The 27,630-nt window shown below is 40.3% G+C and overlaps 1 protein-coding gene across 5 annotated transcripts in view; it reads right to left on the bottom strand.

Moving 5' to 3' along the window:
* Positions 1 to 1,164: 1,164 nt before the first annotated feature.
* LOC136378255 (alsin) overlaps positions 1,165 to 27,630 on the bottom strand; it is an 85,038-nt gene continuing 58,572 nt past the window's right edge. For 2 of the 5 annotated variants that reach the window (XM_066344894.1, XM_066344893.1), the window contains 15 exons: positions 27,207 to 27,305; positions 26,495 to 26,659; positions 24,844 to 24,955; positions 24,551 to 24,628; positions 20,186 to 20,319; positions 18,724 to 18,891; positions 13,766 to 13,883; positions 12,827 to 12,984; positions 10,557 to 10,679; positions 9,576 to 9,752; positions 7,813 to 7,858; positions 7,538 to 7,599; positions 6,839 to 6,988; positions 5,233 to 5,329; positions 1,165 to 2,483 (listed from right to left, as the gene is read on the bottom strand). In XM_066344894.1, coding sequence (XP_066200991.1) covers positions 2,445 to 2,483; positions 5,233 to 5,329; positions 6,839 to 6,988; positions 7,538 to 7,599; positions 7,813 to 7,858; positions 9,576 to 9,752; positions 10,557 to 10,679; positions 12,827 to 12,984; positions 13,766 to 13,883; positions 18,724 to 18,891; positions 20,186 to 20,319; positions 24,551 to 24,628; positions 24,844 to 24,955; positions 26,495 to 26,659; positions 27,207 to 27,305 — 1,726 coding nt within the window. In that variant the 3' untranslated portion in view covers positions 1,165 to 2,444. Of the gene's footprint in view, positions 2,484 to 5,232; positions 5,330 to 6,838; positions 6,989 to 7,537; positions 7,602 to 7,812; positions 7,859 to 9,575; positions 9,753 to 10,556; positions 10,680 to 12,826; positions 12,985 to 13,765; positions 13,884 to 18,723; positions 18,892 to 20,185; positions 20,320 to 24,538; positions 24,629 to 24,843; positions 24,956 to 26,494; positions 26,660 to 27,206; positions 27,306 to 27,630 lie in introns of those variants that run through there. The other 3 variants (XM_066344895.1, XM_066344896.1, XM_066344897.1) reach the window with 3 other exon arrangements.

Genomic DNA, 27,630 nt, shown 5'->3' with positions numbered 1-27,630 from the left:
TATGTTTATTTAGAAGTCAAAGCATTCCCTCATGGAAATGGAAATGTTTAACATAAGCTAATCTTTAAGCGTGGTCCCTTCCTAACACCGAGCAGGCAGGCACAGGCTGGCAGAAAGCACCAGTGAGACTGACGGGCTTCTGGAGAAGACATTACAACAGGGAGATGATTAACCAAGGCCTAGTATTTCTCACCAGAATTTTTTTTTTTTTTTTTTTTTTTCCATTTTTCTGAAGCTGGAAACGGGGAGAGACAGTCAGATAGACTCCCACATGCGCCCGACCGGGATCCACCCGGCACGCCCACCAGGGGGCGATGCTCTGCCCACCAGGGGGCGATGCTCTGCCCATCCTGGGCGTCGCCATGTTGCGACCAGAGCCACTCTAGCGCCTGAGGCAGAGGCCACAGAGCCATCCCCAGCGCCCGGGCCATCTTTGCTCCAATGGAGCCTCGGCTGCGGGAGGGGAAGAGAGAGACAGAGAGGAAAGTGCGGCGGAGGGGTGGAGAAGCAAATGGGCGCTTCTCCTATGTGCCCTGGCCGGGAATCGAACCCGGGTCCTCCGCACGCTAGGCCGACGCTCTACCGCTGAGCCAACCGGCCAGGGCTCTCACCAGAATTTTAAATCATCACTCTTCCCTTCCCTGTGTCTATTTAGAAAAGAAAAAAGTAACTATCAAAATATGCTTTTTATTCAAAGAAATAACAGATTTCTTTTAAGACGCTTGTCTTTGGGTTATTAGGATCAGAAAGTTCATTTGTCCTCTGCCATCAAAGGTGCTATAATCAAGTTTATATATATTTATTTTAAAGAGAGAGATGTCTAAAACCCTAGAGAAACCTCGGCCAATACAAAGAGGCATGGATAACAATGTAGGCAAAAAAAATACTAATCCTGGATTTCTTTTTCTTTTTTTTTTTTTTTTAAATTTTATTTATTAATTTTTAGAGAGGAGAGAGAGAGGGAGAGAGAGAAAGGGGGAGGAGCTGGAAGCATCAGCTCCCATATGTGCCTTGACCAGGCAAGCCCGGGGTTTCGAACCGGCGACCTCAGCATTTCCAGGTCGATGCTTTATCCACTGCGCCACCACAGGTCAGGCTAATCCTGGATTTCTTTTAAAGTTTTAGCTATCTTGCGGCATTTCTTTTGCAATTAAAACAACCTCGTAAAGGTGAATGTCTTTTATTATAAAAATTGCTGTTACATCACAGCCAACATTCCAAAATAATATTTTAATAAACGTGTCTTGATTATAAAGTAGAGCAGAAACCATAATCCTTTTTCAAAATTGATTAACACCTGCTGATGTTAACAGATCGGGAGGACACTCCGCATGCTCACCATGTGTGCAGATGAGATGAGGAAGAGCACCTATGTTATTCAGATCAGTTACAAGTGTTACTTGTACAATATAAACAACCGCTTACAATTGGACATTAAAAAAAAAATCAAAACAACCAAAACACTGAAACATTGAAGTGTCACAATACTTTAGAGATGGGAAGAGCAAAGCTTGTTTCCTTTTCTTCCCCTCTGTGAGTTCAATGTGGGTACAGGAAGAGCCACAACTCTAAGTCTGGGACGGAGGCAGCTCTTCCTTCCCCATCTCCCAGTCTTCTGTCTTGCTCTAAAACACTGCCTGCACGCAAGCTCCTCCGCTCTCATTCACAGGCCTCGGCATGCAGCGTCTGCACGTGAGCCAATGCGGATCCGTGCAGCTCAGTCAGCGTTTGAATTCCAGTGTATTCGCTCCGTCGCACTGTACGGAAACCAAGAACAAAATTCCTGTGTTCTTTTACTCAGGAGGCAGGTTACTCCTACAGTATTTGGATGCATTGTGTGTTTGGGGTTGCGATTTGTTGGTTGTTATATTGAACCTCTCCCATGATGATTATCCTGGTGGAAAAGCGTAGAAAAAGTTAAAACTGCAGTTTAAAAGTTCTTTCTCCTCTCTCAGCCAAGAAGCATGATGCACACAGGACTGCAAGGAATTCAGGAAGGTAGAGTGTCGGTACTGTAGTTCCAAGTACAATCCGCTCCTTGCAAGGGGCTGGGGTTACTGCAGGCAAACTAGAAACTCAAAAAACATCCATCAACTCCTTCAATATAAGAAGCTATACTGAGGACTTATGTCATGTACGTAGTTGGCATACCCTTTACCGTAAGAAGGGATATCCTCTTTATTCAAACAATAGATGTATGATATTTTGGAAACTTAATATAGACCAGGAGCTGGTGGAACCTGATTTCTACCTCCTCTTCAATCCTCCCTTTAAACTGTATTTTTCTTCTGGACTCAGGACTCTGATCATTATTAGTGAGGCTCAGAAATAACAACCAAAATGACACAGCATTCAAGACCATTCTTTCCTGCCACCACAGGAAGACGCCAGATGGCGCTATGGCACTCGGTCCAGATCATCCAGTTGTCAAGCTGTTCCATGGCCTAGTTAAGCTTTTCACGCTGGATCTGGAAGTAACATGCCTGAAAAAAAGTTCAAAACAATTTTAAATTTACTTTGAAAGAAATTACATAAACAGCAATGTATATGGGATTAAAGGAAGGAAACCCCTTATTATTCCAAAAATCAAACAAAATTAGTTGCTTTTATTTTTCTGTTTTCTTCCAGCCTCCCTATCCAATGTCTTTATTGCTAGGTTGTAAAGAACAGAGATAACACTTTCCCTCTAATTTTAAAACAACTAATAAAACTTTTCACAAGCTGTATAATATTCTTTACAAAGTACAAATACTATGATTTCCTAAGCCACTATTAATTAGACAATTAGAGTATGCTGCTCATTATAAGGTGCTCAAATAACTACAATCAGAATCATTTAGTATGTTTGTTAAACAAAGATTAAGTATCATTCCAGATCTAGCAAGAATTCCAGGAATGAATTTTTTTGTTTTTAGATTTATTCATTTTTGAGAGAGAGGACAGAGAGAGAGAGAGGCAGAGAGAGAGAGAAAAGGGGAGGAGCAGGAAGCATCAACTCCCATATGTGCGTTGACCAGGCAAGCTCGGGCTTTCAAACCGGCAACCTCAACATTCCAGGTCAACGCTTTACCCACTGTGCCACCGCAGGTCAGGCCCGGATGAATTTTTAAGAAGCATATCCAGATAATTCTGAAAGTATCCAGGCCTGGGAGTTACTCTCACTATAAAGAATACCTCATCCTAATAATATATAATGTTTTCTATTCTTTAATTAGAATAAATTTCTAGGAGTAGGACTATACAAACTTCACAAACATTTTTTTTTTTTTTTTTTTTTTTTTACAGAGACAGAGAGTCAGAGAGAGGGATAGATAGGGACAGACAGACAGGAACGGAGAGAGAGGAGAAGCATCAGTCATCAGTTTTTCGTTGCGGAACCTTAATTGTTCATTGATTGCTTTCTCCTATGAGCCTTGACTGCGGGCCTTCAGCAGACCGAGGAACCCCTTGCTCGAGCCAGTGACCTTGGGTCCAAGCTGGTGAGTTTTTGCTCAAACCAGATGAGCTCACGCTCAAGATGGCGACCTTGGGGTCTCGAATCTGGGTCCTCTGCATCCCAGTCTGATGCTCTATCCACTGTGCCACTGCCTGGTCAGGCCTTCACAAACATTTTTGATGTTGTTGATATCAATGTTAATAACAACTATTTTCCAAAAACACTTTTGCTAATTTAGCAGGAACAAAATGACATCTTGTTTAAATCTGCAGTACTATAATACTAAGTGAAGTTAATCATTCCCCTACATATAAGTGTATTAATTCAGGTTTTTCTTCAGTGATATGCTTAGACATGCTTTTAAATACACAAGGAGTTAATAAGTAAGTGATTGGTGGTCAGTATTTTCTCTAGTTCCCACCAGCCTTTTCATTTATTTCATAGATATATTTAAGTTGAAAGGTTTAAAATTAACCCAAGCCAGAAAGTTGTAATTTTTTCATTTTAATTTGTCTGTCTTTCTTTCTCCCTTTTTCTGTATTTATCCCTAAAACATCTTTAATTTGCAATACAGGTGATTCTACCCTGATTCTACTCTCCTTCCAAAATTCTTAAGTTTTCCCAATACTTTGACAATTTTTAAATAAAACTTCTTTTCCACTTTTGTGTCTGATAGTTTCATTTTCATATTTTTATTATCCCTTCCATTTAGTTGTCTATTCCTGTGATAGTAATGTATTATCTTAATCACTGTAATTCTATAATATTTTACTAACTGGCAGACTGGGTCTATTCTTCCTCTTTTTTCAGAAGTGTTCTTGTCATTCTCTATCTGTTGTTCTTCCCATGGCATTTAGAATGATTCTAACATAGTCCAAGAAAAACTGAGTTGGGGCAACTGAAGTGACTTTCAACAATCCCTAGAGAGTACCCAAGTCAGAGAACCTCATTTGTAATCTACTGGCTACAGTAAATACATGGGGGCAAAAAGATGCAATTCATAGTCATTCTATACATACTGTCTTCTGTGTTTTACCTTAGTTCCATTAAAGAGCTCCATTTGGGGTACTTTTTTGGACACTTAAAAATCCATTCTGTATCTTTCCTAGAGTTATATTTATATAGATGGTTTACATTTACAAGCATTTGTAATGCTTTAAATGATCAATTTATAGGAAAGATTGGGTGGTGATTAATTTGCTTTAGTATTTTGAAGAATGACTGATTAGTACTTTTCTTTAATATATTATCTTTTTTTTTTTTTTTTTTTTTTTTGCATTTTTCTGAAGCTGGAAACAGGGAGAGACAGTCAGACAGACTCCCGCAGGCGCCCGACCGGGATCCACCCGGCACGCCCACCATGGGGCAACGCTCTGCCCACCCTGGGCATCACCATGTTGCGACCAGAGCCACTCTAGCGCCTGAGGCAGAGGCCACAGAGCCATCCCCAGCGCCCGGGCCATCTTTGCTCCAATGGAGCCTTGGCTGCGGGAGGGGAAGAGAGAGACAGAGAGGAAGGCGCGGCGGAGGGGTGGAGAAGCAGATGGGCGCTTCTCCTGTGTGCCCTGGCCGGGAATCGAACCCGGGTCCTCCGCACGCTAGGCTGACGCTCTACCACTGAGCCAACCGGCCAGGGCAATATATTATCATATTTTAAAATATTGATAATATGTGCTCTAAAGGCACTTAATGTTTACGTTCAACTTATATAAAGAAGTAGATAATGACAGATTTACAATATGGTAAATGAAGGACAGATTTTAAGATAACAAATATTAAATAATACCTATACTTACCTTTAAGGTCGTGAACATTATGCCCTGTTCCCCATGCTGAAGATATGGGTCCATTAGATCCTCAATGAGATGTACCTCAGAGCCTAAATTCCTAATCCTGCCCAATGCGAAAGAGATAGATTAAAAAAATGGGAAGAGGACATGAACAGACACTTCTCCCAGGAAGAAATACAAATGGCCAACAGATATATGAAAAGATGCTCATCTTCATTAGCTATTAGAGAAATGCAAATCAAAACCACAATGAGATACCACCTCACACCTGTTATATTAGCTATTATCAACAAGACAGGTGTTGGAGAGGCTGTGGAGAAAGAGGAACCCTCATCCACTGTTGGTGGGAATGTAAAGTAGTACAACCACTATGGAAGAAAGTATGGTGGTTTCTCAAAAAATTAAAAATACAACTACCATATGACCCAGCAATCCCTCTACTGGGAATATACCCCCAAAACTCAAAATCACTGGTACATAAAGACACATGCACCCCCATGTTCACTGCAGCATTGTTCACAGTGGCCAAGACATGGAAACAACCAAAAAGCCCTTCAATAGATGATTGGATAAAGAAGATGTGGTACATATATACTATGGAATACTACTCAGCCATAAGAAATGATGACATCGGCCCTGGCCGGTTGGCTCAGTGGTAGAGCGTCGGCCTGGCGTGCGGGGGACCCGGGTTCGAGTCCCGGCCAGGGCACATAGGAGAAGCGCCCATTTGCTTCTCCACCCCCACCCCCCTTCTTCCTCTCTGTCTCTCTCTTCCCCTCCCGCAGCCAAGGCTCCATTGGAGCAAAGATGGCCCGGGCGCTGGGGATGGCTCCTTGGCCTCTGCCCCAGGCGCTAGAGTGGCTCTGGTCGCAGCAGAGCGACGCCCCAGAGGGGCAGAGCATCGCCCCCTGGTGGGCAGAGCGTCGCCCCTGGTGGGTGTGCCGGGTGGATCCCGGTCGGGTGCATGCGGGAGTCTGTCTGACTGTCTCTCCCCGTTTCCAGCTTCAGAAAAATACAAAAAAAAAAAAAAAAAAAAAAGAAATGATGACATCGATCATTTACAACAACATGGATGGACCTTGATAACATTAATACTGAGTGAAATAAGTAAATCAGAAAAAACTAAGAACTATATGATTCCATATATAGTTGGGACATAAAAATGAAACTCGGGGACATGGACAAGAGTGTGGTGATTACTGGGGGTGGGGAGGGGAAGAGAGGGGGTGGGGGGAGAAGAGGGTCACAAAGAAAATCAGAAGGTGACGGAAGACTATATGACTTTGGGTGAGGGGTATGCAACATAATCAAATGTCAAAATAACCTAGAGATGTTTTCTCTGAACCTATGTACTCTGATTAATGTCACCCCATTAAAATTAATTAAAAAAAATATTGTTATTTCTACTTATGTGTATATCCCCTTCTGAATCTATTTGAGGGGAAAAGTAAGAATAGCTCAACAATGAGGTAATTCCATAGTGGAATGGGTTAAGAGAAATAGATTTTTTTTCTAGTGGAGGAGCATATACCTGTCATTAGTTCAAACAAAGCAAAAGACAGACATGTTAAAATAAGCAGTCACTAATATTAAAGTCAGAATGATTGGTCACCTGGCCCGTAGCACCACATATAGGAAAACAGGAAACAAGTCATCCATGGACCACAAGAAGTCTTCCTGAAGTGATGCCAGGACACTCTGAGAGATCTCTTCAAAAGTCTGCTGGATGACTTTAAGTTTATCTGACGGGGTAAATGTTGTGCTGTTGAAAATAAAAGATAAAAAGATACCTTATAATTCTCTTAATAGAGCTATTTCCTATTAAGTTTTTGAAAGTACTCCCTCCTGGGGTATATGTACCTTAAATTGGACACATGAGGCATAATGAGTTGCTGGAGGGCCTGACCTCTGGAATTGCACGGCTCTTTGAGAAAAGACATTTCTAACCATCTATGATATACCTGGAACAATTCACTAAGTCACACAGAATCTCCTTTTACCCAAGGGAATCTTATTTCCCTAATATATGCTCTTCTCCGAGTAAGAAGTTCAGTTAATTTCCATTTGACTAAAGATGTGATTATATGGACCAGTACAGGGTAGACGCTCCAGCACTTCTGAAAAGGCGAGAGCCTTGTAGAGTAAAAGGTAACCGTCTTCAAAGAGCCTTTCTCATTTCCAGGCTGACTTTGACACCATCTAGGAGTGGGGGTGGGTGGGTGGGTGTGTGCTTAGAGCTTAAGTAAAAATAATAACATTAATATCTAACACTACGTTGATTTATGTGATTTTTCAACAAATCAGAGATTACCTGATCTGCTGTAGACATTCTACGGCTGAGGCAAAACAAGCATCTTTTGTGGTTGGCAAAACCTGCAAAAAGAGAATTTATGAAGCTCAAAGAGCAAAGCTGTCTTTCACCATCATAATAGAATGATACTGAAGGCAGGGTGCAGATCTTTGGTGAGTAATTCATGCTTGTGTACTATTCTACCATATTGTTTGGTATCTCAAAATTTCTTGATATCTCAAATCCCCCATTCCAAAGAAAAGCACAGTTGCTTAGGAAACTAAAATTTACTATACCTTTTTTGTCTCTCCAAGGATTGACAAGGTCACTGGCCAAAATTTCCTACAATGGAATCCATACAAGTTATTACTTACAGTAAATTAATCCCCATAACAGGTGGTGGCTATATTGGCTTCCCTGTGCCCATTTAAAACAACTGTTCCATAGACAGGTTAAGTTTTAATAAACATTCCATAAATAATTTAAAAGTTTCTACCATGTCCCTAATGAATTTGTCATTCTATACTCTAGTAACCTTACACATTATGGATATTACCTAATAATGGCCAGAATCTTTCCTTCACTCAGTTTTGTTATGGTTTTTGTTTGTTTTTTTTACAGGGACAGAGAGAGAGTCAGAGAGAGGGATAGACAGGGACAGACAGACAGGAATGGAGAGAGATGAGAAGCATCAATCATCAGTTTTTCGTTGTGAAACCTTAATTGTTCATTGATTGCTTTCTCCTATGAGCCTTGACTGCGGGCCTTCAGCAGACCGAGGAACCCCTTGCTCGAGCCAGTGACCTTGGGTCCAAGCTGGTGAGTTTTTGCTCAAACCAGATGAGCCCGCGCTCAAGATGGCGACCTTGGGGTCTCGAATCTGGGTCCTCTGCATCCCAGTCTGATGCTCTATCCACTGTGCCACTGCCTGGTCAGGCTCCTTCACTCAGTTTTATCTTTTTTTTTTGTATTTTTTTATATTTTTCTGAAGTTGGAAACGGGAAGGCAGTCAGACTCCCGCATGCGCCCGACCGGGATCCACCCGGCATGCCCACCAGGGGGCGATGCTCTGCCCATCTGGGGCTTTGCTCTGCTGCCACCAGAGCCATTCTAGCGCCTGAGGCAGAGACCATGGAGCCATCCTCGTGCCCAGGCCAACTTTGCTCCAGTGGAGCCTTGGCTGCAAGAGGGAAAGAGAGAGACAGAGAGGAAGGAGAGGGGGAGGGGTGGAGAAGCAGATGGGCGCTTCTCCTGTGTGCCCTGGCCGGGAATCGAACCCAGGACTCCTGCACGCCAGGCTGACGCTCTACCACTGAGCCAACCGGCCAGGGCCTATCTTATTTTTACTATTAAATTATCCCACTAAAATTTTTTACTTTCCAATTCAAATTTGTTCACTTTTTTGATAGCACAAATTTATAAATATTGGGAGTTTGAGTGATCAGCCTTATCACATCACTAGAAAGAAAGCATAATTGCTTAGTATTCCCCTGGAATATCAAGAAACAATGCCTTATAATAAAAAGAGCACTTCTAAAACTTTTCCATTAGAAATTATAGATGAGGAAGAAGGAAAGAGAAGCAAGGAAGGAAGAATGCCAAAGCCTGAATGAGCACAAATAGCTTTTCCTGAAAATGTGAATATACAGAATGGGGCAAAAGTAGGTTTACAGTGTGAGTACACAAAAACGTTTACTCTCGTATTATAATTTATTAATTATTGTATTATTTTCCATATAAACACCTGTAAATCTACTTTGCCCAACCCTATATGTATTTTGCTTTAAGGAACTGCAAAATATCAGGTGGGATAACTCAAAATACACACACACGCAAATAAAAAACACATTTCAAAGAACAATTGGGTTCATACTCATCTTCAAAAATTTTCAAAAATAACAATTGAAGATGATTATTTTGTGGCATAAGATACATATGCAAATAAGTAATAAACTGTAAATCGTATATATAATTAGATAGCAAAGTATCACATTCATAATAATGCTGTTTGCATTTTAAAATAAAGCCACTTGATTTCACGCATAACTACTTTACTTACCTCTGCACCCCAAGGAAGCCCAGAAGAGCTATATCTGCCTGCTTATTTAGTCGCAGAACACACTCCCAGTAAATGTCTTCCTCACGGTCATTATCCAGGGCATAGAGCATGAATAGTGGTGGGTACAGGCGAGGTAACAGCACAGGAAGCAGTAACCCAGAACTTGTTACAACGTAACTACAAAATATTGAGTGAGAGGGAGAGTCTTTAAAATTAAAATTCAATACAGAAGCCAAGTTGAAAGTAAAGATGGGGCCCTGGCTGGTGGCTCAGTGGTTAGATCACCAGCTCCAGGTATGGACGCTCTGGGTTTGATCATTTCCCCGTCAGGACACCCAGGAGAAGTTGACCATCAGCTTCTCTCCCCCTCCCTCTTCCTTCTCTCTTCCCTTCCTGCAGCCAGTGGCTTGACTGGTTCTAGCCTGCCCTGGGTGCTGAGGCTCGTCAGCCTCAAATGCTAGCTTGGTACTCTAGCCATGGCCCCAGATGGGGCTGCCATGTGGATCCCAGTTGGGATGCATGAGGGGGAGTCTGTGCCACTTCTCTGCCAAATAAATAAATTAGATAGATAGATGATAGATAGATAGCAGTTATAATATCATTCTACTTTTACATATGGATGAGTTCACATGAGGAGCTTAGCCTGAGTTTTGTCTTGAACCAACTGTGAATTCTTTTCATAACTCAAAATCTAACTGAAAACCTACTTGATTTCCATTATGAGACTGGTTTCTCTATTATTCTAAATATATTCTAGGTCAGCACGATGTTACTTTGTCCAACTGCCTTTGTGCTCAGTCATTTGTGGTTGCACTTTCATGACGTTGAGAGCTAAAAGAAATCTCAGAGATTACCTAGTCCAACCACATCATTTTAGAAATAAGGAAACTGAGACCTACAGAAAACACCTTTTCTGAGTTCTTTGGATAGGGTCGTTTAGTCCCCAGCCCCTTCGTCACTGCCTCACACAGCTCCATTTACCCCGGTTCTGGTGATTCGGATCTGGACTCGGACTTCCCAGGGCAAAAGGATTTCCTTTCAGTGGGCAGAGGAGCAGAGAGAGGAATTGTGCTGCCCTCTTCAGGAAGCTCAGGAAATAAAAACCTAAAGAGTAATAAAAAATATACTTTTATAACTATACCTCCAGAGTGTCTAAAAAACACATTTCTGTTATTTAATCTATTTAAGGACCTACAGAATCAAACTTTATATCAACTAAATATTTTAGTTATATGAGATTCTTAACTAATGCTTTTCACAGAATAAAATTAAGAGCATAGCTAATGAATAATACCACTAAAAATCTTCATGTGTTATGGGTTTCTTTTCTGTATAATTATTTAAGAATAAGGAATTCTGATCTATATATGTTTCTTGTGCTGGTAAATCTCATCTGAGGACAATTTGTATAAACTCTTCAAGCTGAGGCCACTATTCTTAGAATATAAATAAGAATCATTAAGAAAAAAATGACAACCCAACTATTATAAAACATTTTTATAACTTTTTTACTGAATTTATTGGGATGACATTGATTAATAAAATTATGTAGGTTTTAGATAAAATTGTTTATATAAAAAGTTGCCGAGGCCCTGGCTGGTTGGGTCAGTGGTAGAGCGTCGGCCTGGCGTGCGGTAGTCCTGGGTTCGATTCCTGGCCGGGGCACACAGGAGAAGTGCCCATCTGCTTCTCCACCCCTCCCCCTCTCCTTCCTCTCTGTCTCTCTTTTCCCTTCCCGCAGCCAAGGCTCCACTGGAGCAGTTTGCCCGGGCGCTGAGGATGGCTCTGTGGCTTCTGCCTCAGGCGCTAGAATGGCTCTGACTGCGGCAGAGCTACGCCCCAAGATGGGCAGAGCATCGCCCCCTGGTGGGCATGGGCATGCCGGGTGGATCCCGGTTGGGTGCATGCGGGAGTCTGTCTGACTGCCTCCCAGTTTCCAGCTTCGGGGGGGGGGGGGGGGGGGGGAGTTGCCAAAAAAATTTTCTAAGTGATTGAGCTGCCAGATTGTCGAGGATTTTTCTAGGCTTTGCATTTGCCCTACATTTTATTCTAATCTCTTGTATTGAAATGGTGGGCTCTGTCATGATCAAGTTTATTGTCCTCTTTATCTTGACAGACTTTTACCAAGACCCACTCTCTCTAAAGGCAGTCTGTAATCTTCTCTGTTTTCGTGGATTTATACCCTGCCTCTGCCCCTAATTTTAAAGTTGGGAAAGCTAAGAAAGGTAGGAAACATCGTCATTATGCCCAGCTTGCCGATGTCAGAGCTGAAACACTCCAGGCCCAGTGGTCTTTTTAGTAGATCAGACTGCCCACTAAAACCTGAAACATTTTTAGATCCATTTATTAATTTCGAGGCCAGAAATATAAGGGAGTTTTCTGAGACAAACCCATAAACTTGTGTGTAATGATCTCAACATAATATTTTCTTGTTGGCTTAAACCCAGTAAAAGATCTTGAATTTCACTAGTTCCAGATTAACTTGCTGCCTTGCTTACTTGCTTTCCTCCCTTAGTGTCTCTGTTCAGATGTTACCATATTTCAGGCCTCGTTGACCTTCTGTTTAAAACAGTAGCATCTTACCTCCAGTCCCATCCTCTTTCCCTCTGTCACATTTATTATCATCTGACCTCCTACGTATTTTGTTTACTCTGTTCCCATGACAATGTAAGCTCCATGACAGAATAGATTCAAAACAATCTTTTTTATTGTTTTGTTCACTGATAAATTCCTCCAGGAGCCAGAATACTGGCTAATATACAGATGCATTCAATAAATGTTTGTTGAATAAATGAACAAACATGATGCTGCTCTCAAGGGACAGGACATAAATACTCAAGGACAGAACGTCATATTAGAAATTCTGAGGTTAGGTTTCAGAGACATGATTTTGCTTAGCAATGAAATCCAAATAAGACTACTATATTTCATACCAAAATCAGAATTAAACAACATATTTATTTTAGCCTTCTATTATACTTAATGAGTAATAAAGATATAAAGGAAATAAATAGCAATAGCTAAGGTTCTTTTTTATATTTATAGCATAAAGTAAAAACATGTTTTCATTATTCAATCTATTTAAGGATCTCTGCCATAAAACCATTTTCTTGATGAATAATTTCTGCGATAAAGGGAAACATTAATGATTCTTCACAAAGTTGTAATCTCTAGATTCAGAGTGAAGATACCCAAACATTAGTAAAAATTAGTATTCCACAACTTGCAGACTTCAACAAAAAGATCTTTACTTGACCAGCTGGAAAAGTCGCTTAAGGTAGGACTTAATCTCCTTCACAGCTTCCTGCAACAACCGGCGGTTGGCTCCCACACCCACGTATGTCATTCTATACACTGCAACCAGTGTCTCCACCAGCCTGCCCAGAGGGTGCAGAGGAGTGTCGCAGGCCTGAGCAGAGAGAGTCAATGAAGTCGGTCACCGTGCATTAACAGAGAAATAATCAATCAATAAATAATAAGTTTTTAAATTTCAGGGGTCAACATTTGAACTAGAAAAATTCAAATACTCTTAACTTTGCTGAAACTGATGAGTCTACCCAAATTATATGAAGTAGGAATTCCTAATCTTAATAAAAAAATCCTTCTCACATCTTGGGAAAATACCTTCAGATATACTGATATAGCCTAACATTAAAAGATAGGTTCTAACATACTTTAAAATTCACCAAAAAGTTATAAAACGTTACACTGGAGAAAACTAAAAAATGACTTTGATTATACTTTGAAAGAGTCATTTTTCAGTTCCCTTGACTTTTCTCAGTACTCCCTTCCTGTACCTCCTGTCAATGAATGTCATACTTTACATCGTAGCTAATGACACAGGATTTGAGAAGGAAGTAAAGACAGCGTGAGCAGGGGATGAAAGCAGACCAGATTATTTATATAATCTCTAATTTGCTAGTGTTAGCAATGAAAAGCCATTTTAAATTCTGACCCTAATTCTTAACAATCCCCTTGAATATTTTACAAACTTACAAAGCTTTATTGTTATTATAGGGCAATCTTCATGCAGAAATATGCTTTTTTAGTCACAGAATTAACAAAATAAATACATAGAAAGTAAAAAACAGGATCAGGATAAAAATGAGTTATGAGTAGACTTCAATGATAAATTTTGGTGGCTGCATCATTAAATCACAAGACGAATGTAAATTTGACTACAGCTTTACCTTTATTAAATATTTCCTGATGTCATCATATTTCTCCACTGAGAAGGCACCAACATGCTGAGGAATGAATTCCAAACTCTCTAGTGTCTGAGTCTGTGAGCGACTTAATATCTCTGGACTAGTAAATGGAAAAAAAAAAGCTTATTAAGAATTTTACATCAAGAAAGCAAGATAATTGAAATGTGCACATAAAACACAGTCACCAACTAAATATAAAATGGAGCAGTGTTTGGACCAAATGATCTCATAAATTGTAATTGATTTGCTATTAAGTTTATAACAGTCATTCCATAGCGATTAATGTTACTTCATAACAATAAGTTAATGAAGATCTTACTCCAATATAAACCAAGGTGTTAGAAGATACTATAACATTAGCTTGAAAAGAGAGCTAGTGATAAATTTGTTAGAGAGAGAAAAATGGAATAAAAGGAAGAGGGAAAAGTAAGGAAAAAGGAAATCAAAAGAGCAAAGACAAATAAAAATGAGCCCAAGAAGTAAGGAGATAATGAGGATGCTACAACAGGTGGTGAGGTAAGCACATAACGGATAAAGGAAAGCTTTGGATGAAGAAGTTAAGACAAAACACATATTACAGGTATTGATTGACTTACGACCTGTGCAACTTACGACCATTCAACTTTACGACCACAATCGCTAGCCATGACTGCTCCGCATCTGGCAGCGCAAGCGATGCCCAGCTGGGCCTACGACAGTGCAGACCAGCGTTCAGCAGCACTACCATCTCCACGTGCACCATTCAACCAACGGCCAATAAAATGTTTCATACATTTTTATATATTTTGATATATTTTGCAATTGGGAAAATGTTTCCTATGGTATTTTTTACACCTGTATTTTGTATTTTTGTATGCACCTGTATTTTGTAATTTTGTATGTTTTGCAAATATTAAACCAGTTGTACTGGTAATGCAGTGTTTTACTTAAACTTGACGAATGTAAAAATAAAATGGGGCCCTGGCCGGTTGGCTCAGCAGTAGAGCGTCGGCCTAGCGTGCGGAGGACCTGGGTTAGATTCCCGGCCAGGGCACACAGGAGAAGCGCCCATTTGCTTCTCTACTCCTCCGCCGCACCTTCCTCTCTGTCTCTCTCTTCCCCTCCCACAGCCAAGGCTCCATTGGAGCAGAGATGGCCTGGGCGCTGGGGATGGCTCTGTGGCCTCTGCCTCAGGCGCTAGAGTGGCTCTGGTCGCAACATGGTGATGCCCAGGATGGGCAGAGCATCGCCCCTGGTGGGCGTGCCTTGTGGATCCCGGTTGGGCGCATGCGGGAGTCTGACTGTCTCTCCCTGTTTCCAGCTGCAGAAAAATGCAGAAAAGGGAAACAAAACAAAACAAAACAAAACAAAATGGTGTAGAGATGATACAAATGGCATAAAATGAACAAAGAAAATTATGATATATAACAATGAAAGAAAATTATGATAAAATATGACTTAAAGATTTTTATAACATCATTTCACAGTACTGTACATATAGCCTACTCAACTTACAACCAAGTAGTGTTACGGCCGATCTGTTGGAACCAATCGTGGTCGTAAGTCGAGCACTAGCTGTAGTAGTAATCAACAGAAGCTTTTGGTAATGGGGATTCTACTATTAGATTACAACCAATCAGAAATTAGAAACAGTGCACAAATCATTATTATTGTACTATTGTTTTTCTACTATTTTAGAAAAACAAATAAGATATGATTTTATATAAGTTAATTCATTCCCTTTCCTTGGAATTCAGTTAACAGTTAACTAAAGTTAACTGGAGGCCTAAACTATCAATGTCTGCAATAACGGGCTCTATTAGTGAAGGCCGACCATCTGCATCACACACAAGGGCAAGTGCACAGTTCCAATCAATCCTAAGAGTTTCTATTTCTTCTACTGATAGAGTAGAAGATAAAAATCATGAACTCCATGAATGAAACTCTATAATCAATTCCTATGTATCCCAAATACAGAGGACCCAAACTTCCTTCCACACTGCAGGTTCTTTAGGTCCAAAAGCTCGGCAATGCTGGTGGAAGTCACGGGCCAAGTTAAAGAAAAAGGGTGTGAAAACAGGCAGACAGAGAAAAGAAAAGCAGGGGAAAAGAATGAGAAAATGAGATAAAGGGAAATAAGAAAAAGTAGAAAAATAAAGGAAACTTAAAAAGTACACATCTGTAATTTTTCTTTTAGCATGTCAAAATTGTTGTGCTGCTTTTGACAGGCCTCCGAAGCACACTGATGGTAAATACGCAGGCATCTGACCTGCTGTTTCCTCGTACGTAAGACGTCATTTTTATCTAGTTGCTTTCAAAATCATGCTTTTTCTATTTAAATATGATGTGTTTGTACAAGGATATATTTGTTTTTCCCCCCCATGATATGGCTTGCTCAGCTTCTTGAATATGTAGGTGTATGTTTTTCACCAAACTTGGGAGGTTTTCAACCATTATTTCTTCAAATATTTTTTTGGCCTTGCAATTTTTCTCCTTTCCTTCTGAAATTCCAAGGACACGAATATCAGACAACCAGGGCCTTAGAGCTCCACTTTCCTGTTTTTCAGTTTGGGCAATCTCTATTAAACTACTTTCAAGGTCACTAAACTCTTCTGCTGTCATCTTGATGCTGCTACTGAGTTTCCTCGAGGACTTTCTAAAATTTTGGTTACTATATTTTTCAATTCTAAAATTTTGATTTGGTTCTTTATAGCTTCTGTTTTTTGCTTAGACTTAACAGTTTTAATATTTGTTTCAAGGGTGTTTCTGATTGCTCATTTGAGCATTTTTATATTACTAGCAGCTACTTTAAAATTTTCAGATAATTCCAAAATCTGTTAGGGTGTCACTGACTTCTATTGATTATATTTCTCCAAATTGTTAGGATTTTCATGGTTCTTTGCCAACTAATTTTGATTATGTTATGAGACTCTGGGTCTTATTTATAACAAATGGAGAATATTGACATGATTAATAGAATATGCATAGAAGGCTTGAAATTATCTTTAGAAGAATCTGCTTGTAAAGTTGACTCTTGGCTGGTACCTGTGCATTAAACTTCCTAAAGATTCCCTATACTGACCCTGACTAGGAGGCAGCACAGTGAATAGAGTATCATACTGGGACAATGAGAACCCAGATTCGAAACCCTGAGGTTGCCGGCTTGAGTGTGGGCTCATCCAGCTTAAGCATGATCTCACTAGCTTGGGTGCAGGGTTGCTGGTTTGAGCGTGGGATCATAGACACGACCCCATGGTCACTGGCTTGAGTCCAAGGTAGCTGGCTTGAAGCCCAAGGTCACTGGCTTAAGCCCAAGGTCGCTCGCTGGCTTGAGCAAGGGGTCACTCGCTCTGCTGCAGATCCCTGGGTCAAGGCACATATAAGAAAGCAATCAATGAACAACCAAGGAGCCTAAGGAGCCACAACAAAGAACTGATGCTTCTCATCTCTCTCCCTTCCTGTCTGTCCCTATCTGTCCCTCTGTCTCTCTGTCACAAAAAGAAAAAAAATACCTTATACTGATATAAAATATTTCCTAACTGATAAGGGTATTTTGTTGTCCACAGACTATATAACAATGTGTTTTAAGATGAGTATCTTCTTTCCTTCTGGGACTGTGGAATTTCAGTAGTTGCTAAACAGAATCCCCATTAAAAACATTAGGCAATGAATCTCTAATGGGCTTCCCTGGGCAGAAACATTGTATATTTGTGGCTGCATTTTACTCCTGGGGGAAGGAGTGTGTTCTGTGTGATCCTCTCAAAAGAGAGAAAGCTGGGAATCTTGCACATAAGACTCCTCTACACTCCTCCCTTCTGATCTGGTTGTGTGTCCTTTCTGAGTTGCTGTAATAACTCTTCCCTGTGAATACGACTCTGTTGAGTCCCTCTAATGAATCACTGAATATGCAGTCATCTTGGGAATCTCCGAAACAGCTGATATTTTTCTTCCAGCCTTCTGTGGGCTGTGGTTCCTATGTCAGTTACTTCCGAAGCCTTAGCAGTCCTATTTGGCTCTGTCTGTGAGTGTACCACTCAGTGGTCAGTCTGGGACCTGGCTGGAACTCTTCCTGTTAGCTCAGTTCTCAAAGTGTTGGGTATGCCAACTGGGAGCAAATCCACACGTGTGCAAGGATGGGGTGAACCCAGGAATTCATAAACAACCTTGCAAGGTGCTTTCCAGAGCTCCTCTCTTTGCATTCCCTCCGAAGCATGTTCTGGTGCCCCTTTTAGGTCCTCTGGCCAGAAACTGCTTAGTTCTACCAGTGTGCCACATCTACAGCCATGCGGTAGGAGGCTAGAGGCCAAAAAATTCAGTGGGATTTGCCATGACTCCTGGACCTGAGAATCTACCAAAGGGAGAAGAATTCCCTCAAGTTTTAGCTCTTGCAGGCTTCCTGCCATGGCTTCTGAAGCAGCTACAGCTGCTGCCCCTGCCACAGAAGCACTGGAGGCTGGAGCCTAAGAAAATGGAGAAAAGGGAGAGAAAGAAAACCCAGTGTATCTCCACTCTATCTCGGCTTTAGGAGTCTCTTTTTCGCATCCTGAGTCAGAAGCAGAGTTTTTTTCTGGATCTGTCCATCTACTCCACAGTACTTACTTCAAGGCTTCAGGTTACACTGAGTACAGGCTGAGGGTTACTGAAGTTTAAAAACTCAGTGAATTCGTAACTGGTTCAATGGTACTTTCGATTCAGGTGTTCTTGCCCAATACACGAGCTGATACTTACTTTTCAGGGTTTTCAAATAGCTTTCCCTGTATCCTGTGTGAGTCTTATAGTTGAGTTCAGTAGAAGATCAAGGGAGGTGTGTTTTATTCTTCTTACCCAGAAAGAGCAGTACATCAATGACTCTTAAATTAAATTATAGTTTTAAGTTAAACGTGGCAAGCCTTGACTAGTTACTGATTTTAAGTTTCCTCTTTGTACCATGTCTGCCCTACGCTGGGCAGGCGTTGACTCACCTGTCTCTGTGCTGGCGCCGACTGGCAGTCAGGGCCACAGCAATACTGTCCCATGCTTTCCAAACGTCCCCTTGGCCTGGATTTTCACAGCCCAGCTGACGCCAACATTCATCAAACACTGCTTTCCACTTCTCATCAGCTCGCACGGCCAGATTTCCTAGCTTCCTGCTAAAGAAGTAATGACAAGCTTTTATTAATCACCTTTTTTTGTGCAAAAATCATGACTAGAAACTAAATACAACTGGGAGTGCTTCTGTGACAAAACTGACTAGATTTGATGGTGGTTCTATTTTTACAGCACTGAATAAAAATTTTAAAGAGATGGTTTTTAACTACTTAATGTTCATCAAATACTCAAGTCCATGAATTGTTAGGAACAAAGCACATCAGAATTCACTCCTTTACTCTACATTTCCACAGAATTTATTTTGTGAAATTGATTCCTGTTAAAATAAGGACCGTTTGTGCTTTGCACAACTCATAATGGGAATTGTGAAATGCATTACATATGGGGTTCTAAAAATACTGTAAAAATAAACAAAGAAAATACATCAAACTCTCATCGGAACAAAGAATCTAAGATGCTACCAAAATATAAAAACAAAGCTAAAGTTGGAATCAATTAAAAAAAACATATATGCCAAAAACTTGTTGGAAGAACATAATATAACATAAAGGCTTAGATTTTGCCTTTCTTTTCGGTATGGGCAGGGTATAACATTCCACTTGGTGTATATATGTGCTTGATCTTTACTTTTCAAAATCAAGTTGTGTTGTAGTTTCCATTTAAGGATGCTTTTTTTCAATCAACTTGGATACCTGCACCATTAATAGTAGCATTATTCTCACATACCGAATCTTTTTTTTTTTTTGTATTTTTCTGAAGCTGGAAATGGGGAGGCAGTCAGACAGACTCCCGCATGCGCCTGACTGGGATCCACCAGGCATGCCCACCAGGGGGCGATGCTCTGCCCCTCTGGGGCGTCGCTCTGTCGCGACCAGAGCCACTCTAGCGCCTGGGGCAGAGGCCAAGGAGCCATCCCCAGCGCCCGGGCCATCTTTGCTCCAATGGAGCCTTGGCTGTGGGAGGGGAAGAGAGGGACAGAGGGGAAAGAGAGGGGGAGGGGTGGAGAAGCAAATGGGTGCTTCTCCTGTGTGCCCTGGCCGGGAATCGAACCCGGGACTTCTGCATGCCAGGCCGACACTCTACCACTGAGCCAACCGGCCAGGGCCTCATACCAAATCTTTATTTGAAACATCTATGCGCTAAGGCGTTTATCTAAATCAAGAGTATAGATTTGGCGATCTAGTGTAGTATCAGATGACAATTCAAGAAGGTTACACTTTGTTAAAAAAAGACTTTAAAAACGTGCTCTGCATTTAAAATATTAACTAGCTTTGATCAAAGCAAGGCAACTCAAAATATTCAATAATTAATCCAGAATTAACATTAGTTACTCACAAGACTTTAGGTTTGTCTTTATCACTCTCATACAGACTAGGCTTGAAGTAGGTTCCAGTGATTTTTATCCCAGATCCCCATTCTCCACTAAAACAACCTTCAATGTAATCTCCATTTGGCATAGTGAGTGTTCCCTAGGTAAAGGTAGAAAAAATGTGGAATTAGAGAAAGTATTTTCAATTTAAAAAAAAAAGAGGAAAAAGAACATCAAATGATTAACATTTCCCTTTCTAACTTACTCATTACCAACCCCCAATTTTTTTCTTTTTTCTTTTTCTTTTTTTTCTTTTGTATTTTTCTGAAGCTGGAAATGGGGAGAGACAGTCAGACAGACTCCCGCATGCGCCCAACCGGGATCCACCTGGCACGCCCACCAGGGGCGATGCTCTGCCCACCAGGGGGCGATGCTCTGCCCATCTGGGGCATCGCTCTGTTGCGACCAGAGCCACTCTAGCGCCTGGGGCAGAGGCCAAGGAGCCATCCCCAGCGCCCAGGCCATCTTTGCTCCAACGGAACCTCGCTGCGGGAGGGGAAGAGAGAGACAGAGAGGAAGGAGAGGGGGAGGGGTGGAGAAGCAGATGGGTGCCTCTCCTGTGTGCCCTGGCCGAGAATCAAACCCGGGACTTCTGCACACCAGGCCGATGCTCTACCACTGAGCCAACTGGCCAGGGCCTTTTTTCTTTTTTAAATGTGTGTATATGCATTTGCAAAAGGAGTATATGAAAATAAAACTTGGATAAAAGAAAAAATATCACAGAAAAAACCCGGTAGCCTGACCAGGTGCTGGCGCAGTGGATAGAGCGTCAGACTGGGATGCAGAGGACCCAGGTTCGAGACCCCGAGATTGCCCACTTGAGCGTGGGCTCATCTGGTTTGAGCAAAGCTCACCAGCTTGGACCCAAGGTCGCTGGCTTGAGCAAGGGGTTACTCGGTCTGCTGAAGGCCCGTGGTCAAGGCACATATGAGAAAGCAATCAATGAACAACTAAGGTGTCGCAATGAAAAACTGATGATTGATCCTTCTCATCTCTCTCCATTCCTGCCTGTCTGTCCCTATCTATCCCTCTCTTTGATTCTCTGTCTCTGTAAAATAAACAAAAAACCCCCCACAAACTGGTAAAATACTTTGAGCTAAATGAAATGAACACACAACTTATCCAAATATAGTACTCAGAGGCAAATTTATAGTTGTAAATACCTATGTTAAAAAATAAAAAAGATCTCAAATAGTAATCTAAAATTTCATTTTATTAAATTTAAAAAGGAGGTGCAAGCCCTGGCCAGTTGGCTCAGTGGTAGAGTGTCAGTCCGGTGTGTGGATGTTCCGGGTTCGATTCCCAGTCAGGGCACACAGGAGAAGTGCCCACCTGCTTCTCCACCCCTCCCCTCTCCCTTCTCTCTCTTTCTATCTCGCTCTCTTTCCCTCCAATAGCTATGGCTCGATTGGGGTGAGTTGGCCCCAGGTGCTGAGGACAGCTCCATGGCCTCCATCCACCTCAGGTGCTAGGAAGACCTTGGTTACTGAGCAACAGAGCAACGCCCCAGATGGCAACGCCCCAGATGGGCAGAGTACTGCCCTCTAGTGAGTTGCCGGGTGGATCCCAGTTGGGGCACATGCGGGAGTCTGCCTCTCTGCTTCCCTTCCTTTCACTGAATAAAACAAACAAACAAAACCCCACACAATCATCTCAATAGACACAGGAAAAGCCCTTTGACAAAATCCCCAAATCATTTATGATCAAAACTCCAAACAAACTAGGAATAGAAGGATACTATCTCAGTCTAATTAACCTATGAGAAACCTTTACCTAATGTTATACTTAATTATGAAAGATTTAATGCTTTTTCCCTAAAAGCATTAAAACAAGGGGAACACGTCAACTCCTACCACTTCTATTCAACATTCTACTGGAAAGTCTAGCAAGTGAGATCAGACAAGAAAAAGAAAAAAAGCTTTCCAGATTGCAAAGGAAGAGGTAAAATTATCTTTATTTGCAGACAACATGATCCTATATGCAAAAAATACTAAGAAACACACACACACACACACACACACACACACACACACACACACACACACTACTAAAACTAATAAACGAGTTTAGCAAGCTTTCAGGATACAAGAACAAAATATAAATATCAACTGCATTTTTATAAAATAGCAATAAATAATGCAAAAGTAAAATTAAGAAAAGAGTTCTCTTTATAACAGCATAACAAATATAGGAATAACTTTAACCAATAATATACAAGAAATGCATACTGAAAACTATAAAACACTGCTGATAGAAATTAAAGATCTAAATAAATGGAGAGACATCCATGTTCATGAATTGGAAAATTCAATATTATTAAGATGGAAATTCCCAAATTAATCTATAGATGCCATCCCTATCAAAATCCCAGAAGGCTTATTGCCGATTTTGACATGACAGTCCTAAGTTGATATGAAAAGGCAAAGGATCCAGAATGGCCAAAACAATTTTTAAAAATAACAAAGTTGGGCCCTGGCCACTTAGCTCTGTTGGTTAAGAGTGTTGTCCCAAAACAAGTGTGTGAGTTTGATCCCCGCTCAGGACACACATGGGAAGCAACCACAGAATGCATAACTGAGTGGAACAACAAGTGAATGCTTCCCTTCCCCTTCCTTTTCCCCTTTGTCTCCCTCCATCTCTCCAAATGTCAATAAAAATTAAGCCCTGGCTTATACAGCTCAGTTGGTTGGAGTATGGTCTGCAGCACAGAGCTTGCCAGTTCAATTCCCTGGTCAGGGATGTACAGGAGCAGCTTGATGTGCCTATCTCTCTCAAATAAATTAAAATTAAAAATAACAAAGTTGAAAGACACTTCCTGATTTTACAACTCAGTATAAATCGATAGTAATCAAGATAGCGTGGTATTGGTATAGAGACATGAGGATCGATAGAATAAATATAATTCAGAGTCCAAAAATAAACAAACTTATGATAAATTAATTTCAACAAAGATGCCAAGAAAATTCAATGGGAAGAGTTGCTTGGGCGATTAAATACCCACATGCAAAAACTCAGTTTAGACTTCTGACTCATACAATACACAAAAGTTACCTCAGTATGAATCACAGGCCTAAAGATGAGAGATAAAACTGTAAGACTTTTAGAAGAAAATCTTAACAACCTTGAGTTAGGCAAAAATTTCTTATATATGACATTAAAACATAATTTATAAAAAAATTTTGATAAATTGGACTTGACTAAAATAAATTTTTGTGTTTTTAAGGGCTCTACTAAAAAATAAACAATATAATATGTGGAAAAAAAGCTCTATCAACATAAGATAAGTCACAGTCTGCAAGAAAATATTTGCCAATCCTATATCTAATTAAGGACTTGCATCCAGAATATATAAAGCACCATTAAAATTCAATAAAACTATAAACAATTCTTTAAATGTCAAAATATTTGACTGGGTAAACTGTAGTGTTTCTTGCTTAAACTGAATAACATTTTAAAAACTATGTTTAAATACACATTTCACTGAAGAAGATATTATATGAATCACTAATAAGAACAAGGAAATATGCTCTAATGATATATGATATCATCAGTCATAAGGGAAATGTAAATTAAAACCATAACATAAAACGACATACCCTCTAGAAAATTAAAAATATTGGCAAAGATGTGGAGAAATTAGAAATTAGAACCTTCATACATTAATGATGGGAATGTAAAATGATTGCGCACTTTGAAAAACAATTGGCGGTTTCTTAATATGTTAAACATCAATTTACCATACAACTCAGCAATTGTACTCTTAGGCATCTACCCAAAAGAAATCAAAACATATGTTCACACCAAGAGTTGAAGTCCAATGTTTATAGACTATTATTCATAATAGTTTAAAATTCAAAATAATAGAATACCCATTAACTGGTGGAGGAAGAGATAAACAAACTGTGGTTTTGGAATACTATTCAGCAACAAAAAGGAATGAAGTATTGTACTGCACGTTCCGTAATACGGGAAGAGCTCAAAAGCATGCTAAGTGTAAGAAGCCACACAGAAGAGACCACGTGTTGTATGATTCCATTTTACATAAAAGGACCTAAAAGGGCAAATTTATTGAGTGATGAAGTTCATTAGAGGTTCTCTGGGACTACAGGGGTGGAAATGAGATGTGACTTCAAATGGGCAGGATATGGTGATGGAAGTCTTTTTACGTGATAAAATGTTCCAAAATTGGATTGCAGTAATAGTTGTATAATTCTGTATATTTACTAAAAATCATTGAAATGGGTAAACTTCATGAATTGTGTCTTTTTAAAAGGTCAAGAAAAATTTAGTAAAATACTGTATTTTACAGGAGAGAAAAGTTAGTTTCCAACCTTTCCACTAAGAGTCCAGTCATCTGAAAATTCTCCCTCATAAATAGTATCATCTTCGGAAAGTAAAACTCCATTTCCCTATGTGAAAAAAAACCAAAACAAAGCTCACAATACATAAAATGCAGAGTAACTTAAAGAGTACATTCAGCCATATTCTGCAAAGTCTTCTATAATTTTAAAAGACAAGAAAAATAGTACTAAGTAGTAGAACTTTAATAAATAGATGATCTTAAAAATTAAGGACATAGGAGTTTTTAAAATCAATAGTAACTGTATGCAAATATTCCACTCACCATCATTTTATTAAGGTGAAAGTTGCCTTCATAGTATAATCCAAACTGGGTAACTACCACGCCATTCCCTTGACACACATCATCTTGCCACATTCCCATATACTTCTCCCCTCTTCAAAGAAAGAGAAATGAAGTGAAATGAAAAATCAGTGATGTTAATGATGATGTGGAGACAAAACAATTATCATATGGAAGATACTAAGCATCACCTAGGTTGGTATGTGTTCAGTATTTCTAGCACAAGTAGTTAGCTGCATCTCCTCAAACGTGAGACACTGTGATAGCAAAAGGCATCTTACTCAGAGCGATGTTCTCTCAGGAATTAAATGTTATAGTCTACCTAACATAGATCTGCATCTACATCGTGTGTTTCTATGATAACTTTAAAATATATCATTATAAAAGAATGCCAACAATTTAACTCTAAATAATTTCATTCGAGATGTGATGGGTAGACTCAAACCTATGCACAATTCTTTTATTACCTAAAAGTTTACTTACAAAAATAAAAGAAAGAAAGAAATGGGGTTTATCATATAAGAAGGTTCATGCTTCACCTACTTGAACTTAGAGAAATCTTACTAATTGCCACTAAAAAGAAAAAATAAGTACAAACTCCTTGTTAAATAAGCATGTAGTTTAGTAATAATAGCAAGTTTTTAAAAATTCCACATTATGACAACATGAAGGGGAAAGAGTATATAATTAAGCCCATTAGGCCAAGTCAATATTGAGGCAAAAGAACTATACCCCTCCCCGAGGTTTAAGTGAACTTAACCAAGTTTGATTCTTGGGTTGCTGACATGGTGACAAGTATCTGCCCTGACAGGACAACCTTAAGCAGAAGGTGTTTAGATACTATTCTGTGACCCCAAATGGAATTTCCATAGGTTCCCTCTGACCTTTCACTCCTATTACCTTCTGATTGTATTGGACGATTTTTCTTTGAAGAGTAGTTAAAAAGATTTGGTAGCCTCTTTGAGCCACTAAAAGCTTTTAATGTGTGAAGCTTTAAGAAAAATGGTACCAATGTTAATTTTGAATGGCCCTAACCTTATAAAAAAGTAACCTGTTGTTTGATTCACAAAAAATGAATAAAATGATGCCTGATAACTATCTTCTTATTAAAATTTTTCTCAACACTGTCATATTAAGACACTTGGCCTTCATGAAATCATCACTGTTGTTTTTTTTTTTTTGTATTTTTCTGAAGCTGGGAATGGGGAGAGACAGTCAGACAGACTCCCGCATGCGCCCAACCGGGATCCACCTGGCACGCCCACCAGAGGCGAAGCTCTGCCCACCAGGGTGCAATGCTCTGCCTCTCCGGGGCGTTGCTCTGTTGCGACCAGAGCCACTCTAGCGCCTGGGGCAGAGGCCAAGGAGCCATCCCCAGCGCCCAGGCCATCTTTGCTCCAATGGAGCCTCGCTGCGGGAGGGGAAGAGAGAGACAGAGAGGAAGGAGAGGGGGAGGGGTGGAGAAGCAGATGGGCGCTTCTCCTGTGTGCCCTGGCCGGGAATCGAACCCATGACCTCTGCACGCCAGGCCGACACTCTACCACTGAGCCAACCGGTTTTTGAAGAAGTAGAGGAACCTTATCCCCCACCCCCAACCCCCTTAAACTCTGGGATTAGAAGCAGAATACTGTACCTTGTGATATCATCAAAGACACCATATCCTGCTTTCTTATCCATTACCCACTGGCCAATGAACATGCTGGGAGAAGAGGAAGTCAATTTTCCGCTTCGTAGGAGACCATGACCATGACGCATGTTATCTTGAAAACAGCCTTCAAACACTTCACCAGAGGCATAACTGTGGTTAAAGAAATGGATAAACATCACAAGCACATTGAATTCTCATGCTAAGTTTAACACAGTTAGAAATTTCATAATTAAACTCATGTCTCACTCATCATTGTAATTATTCATTTATATGATTATTTTTCACTAATCAAAAGTCTCATTTTTGAATGACTGAGGCTAAGAAATGAAAGAAGCCATAGGTGGTATTCTGTGTTCACATGGGGAAAATGTGCATTTGTTTTTACAGGTAAAGGAAATGAGTGATCTCTGAAAGAATGATATGTTTGCCCCTATTAGAGTCATAAAATAAATATAAATTTATAGGCAAGATATTTAGGAGATTCTATAAGAAAGTTAGGATTTATAACGTTTGTACAGATTTGCTTAGAACTAAATAACCTAATACTTCCATCCTATGATAGATGAGAGGTTGAACTTTAAAAGGAGATTTAGTTTGTCACAATTTACTCCTTGAAAATTATGGCTACATAAACATTTAAATTGACATGGCTCTTTACAAAGCACCACCAGTCCAACAACTTTCCCAATGTTATTACCTGTAGACCCCCTGACCACACATTCTTCCTTCTTTCCAGTGGCCCGCATAATGGTCTTCTTTGTTCAGAGCTCGGTTTGGGATTCTGTATTCTCCGTACCTGCCAAGGAGAATAAAAAACAGCAGAAGATGCCTTTGCGCATATTCAGCTTTTGTACGTATACACTCGTAAACATTATGACAAGGGAAAAACAAAAAGATTTACCATAGGAGGAAAGGGAAACATGGAGCCTTGGGTTCAGCTGTTTCTACATATTATCTAAGCCACTTGGCAAGCCTTACAGGAGTAGGACAACACCCCACTATGCAGAGATTAAATGTTTTATCCCAAGTCCAATGAAAACCAGAGCACCTGTGTGCTAGGCCTGTCTCTGCCACTGATTAGCACATCATCTTGGGCAGGGAAGTCCTGGTACCCAGCTCCC

The sequence above is a fragment of the Saccopteryx leptura genome, chromosome 7 (assembly GCF_036850995.1).
Source record: "Saccopteryx leptura isolate mSacLep1 chromosome 7, mSacLep1_pri_phased_curated, whole genome shotgun sequence".
NCBI classification, from domain to species: domain Eukaryota; kingdom Metazoa; phylum Chordata; class Mammalia; order Chiroptera; family Emballonuridae; genus Saccopteryx; species Saccopteryx leptura.
Note: the sequence above shows the minus strand (reverse complement) of the source record. Positions and strands in the feature narration are given on the sequence as shown.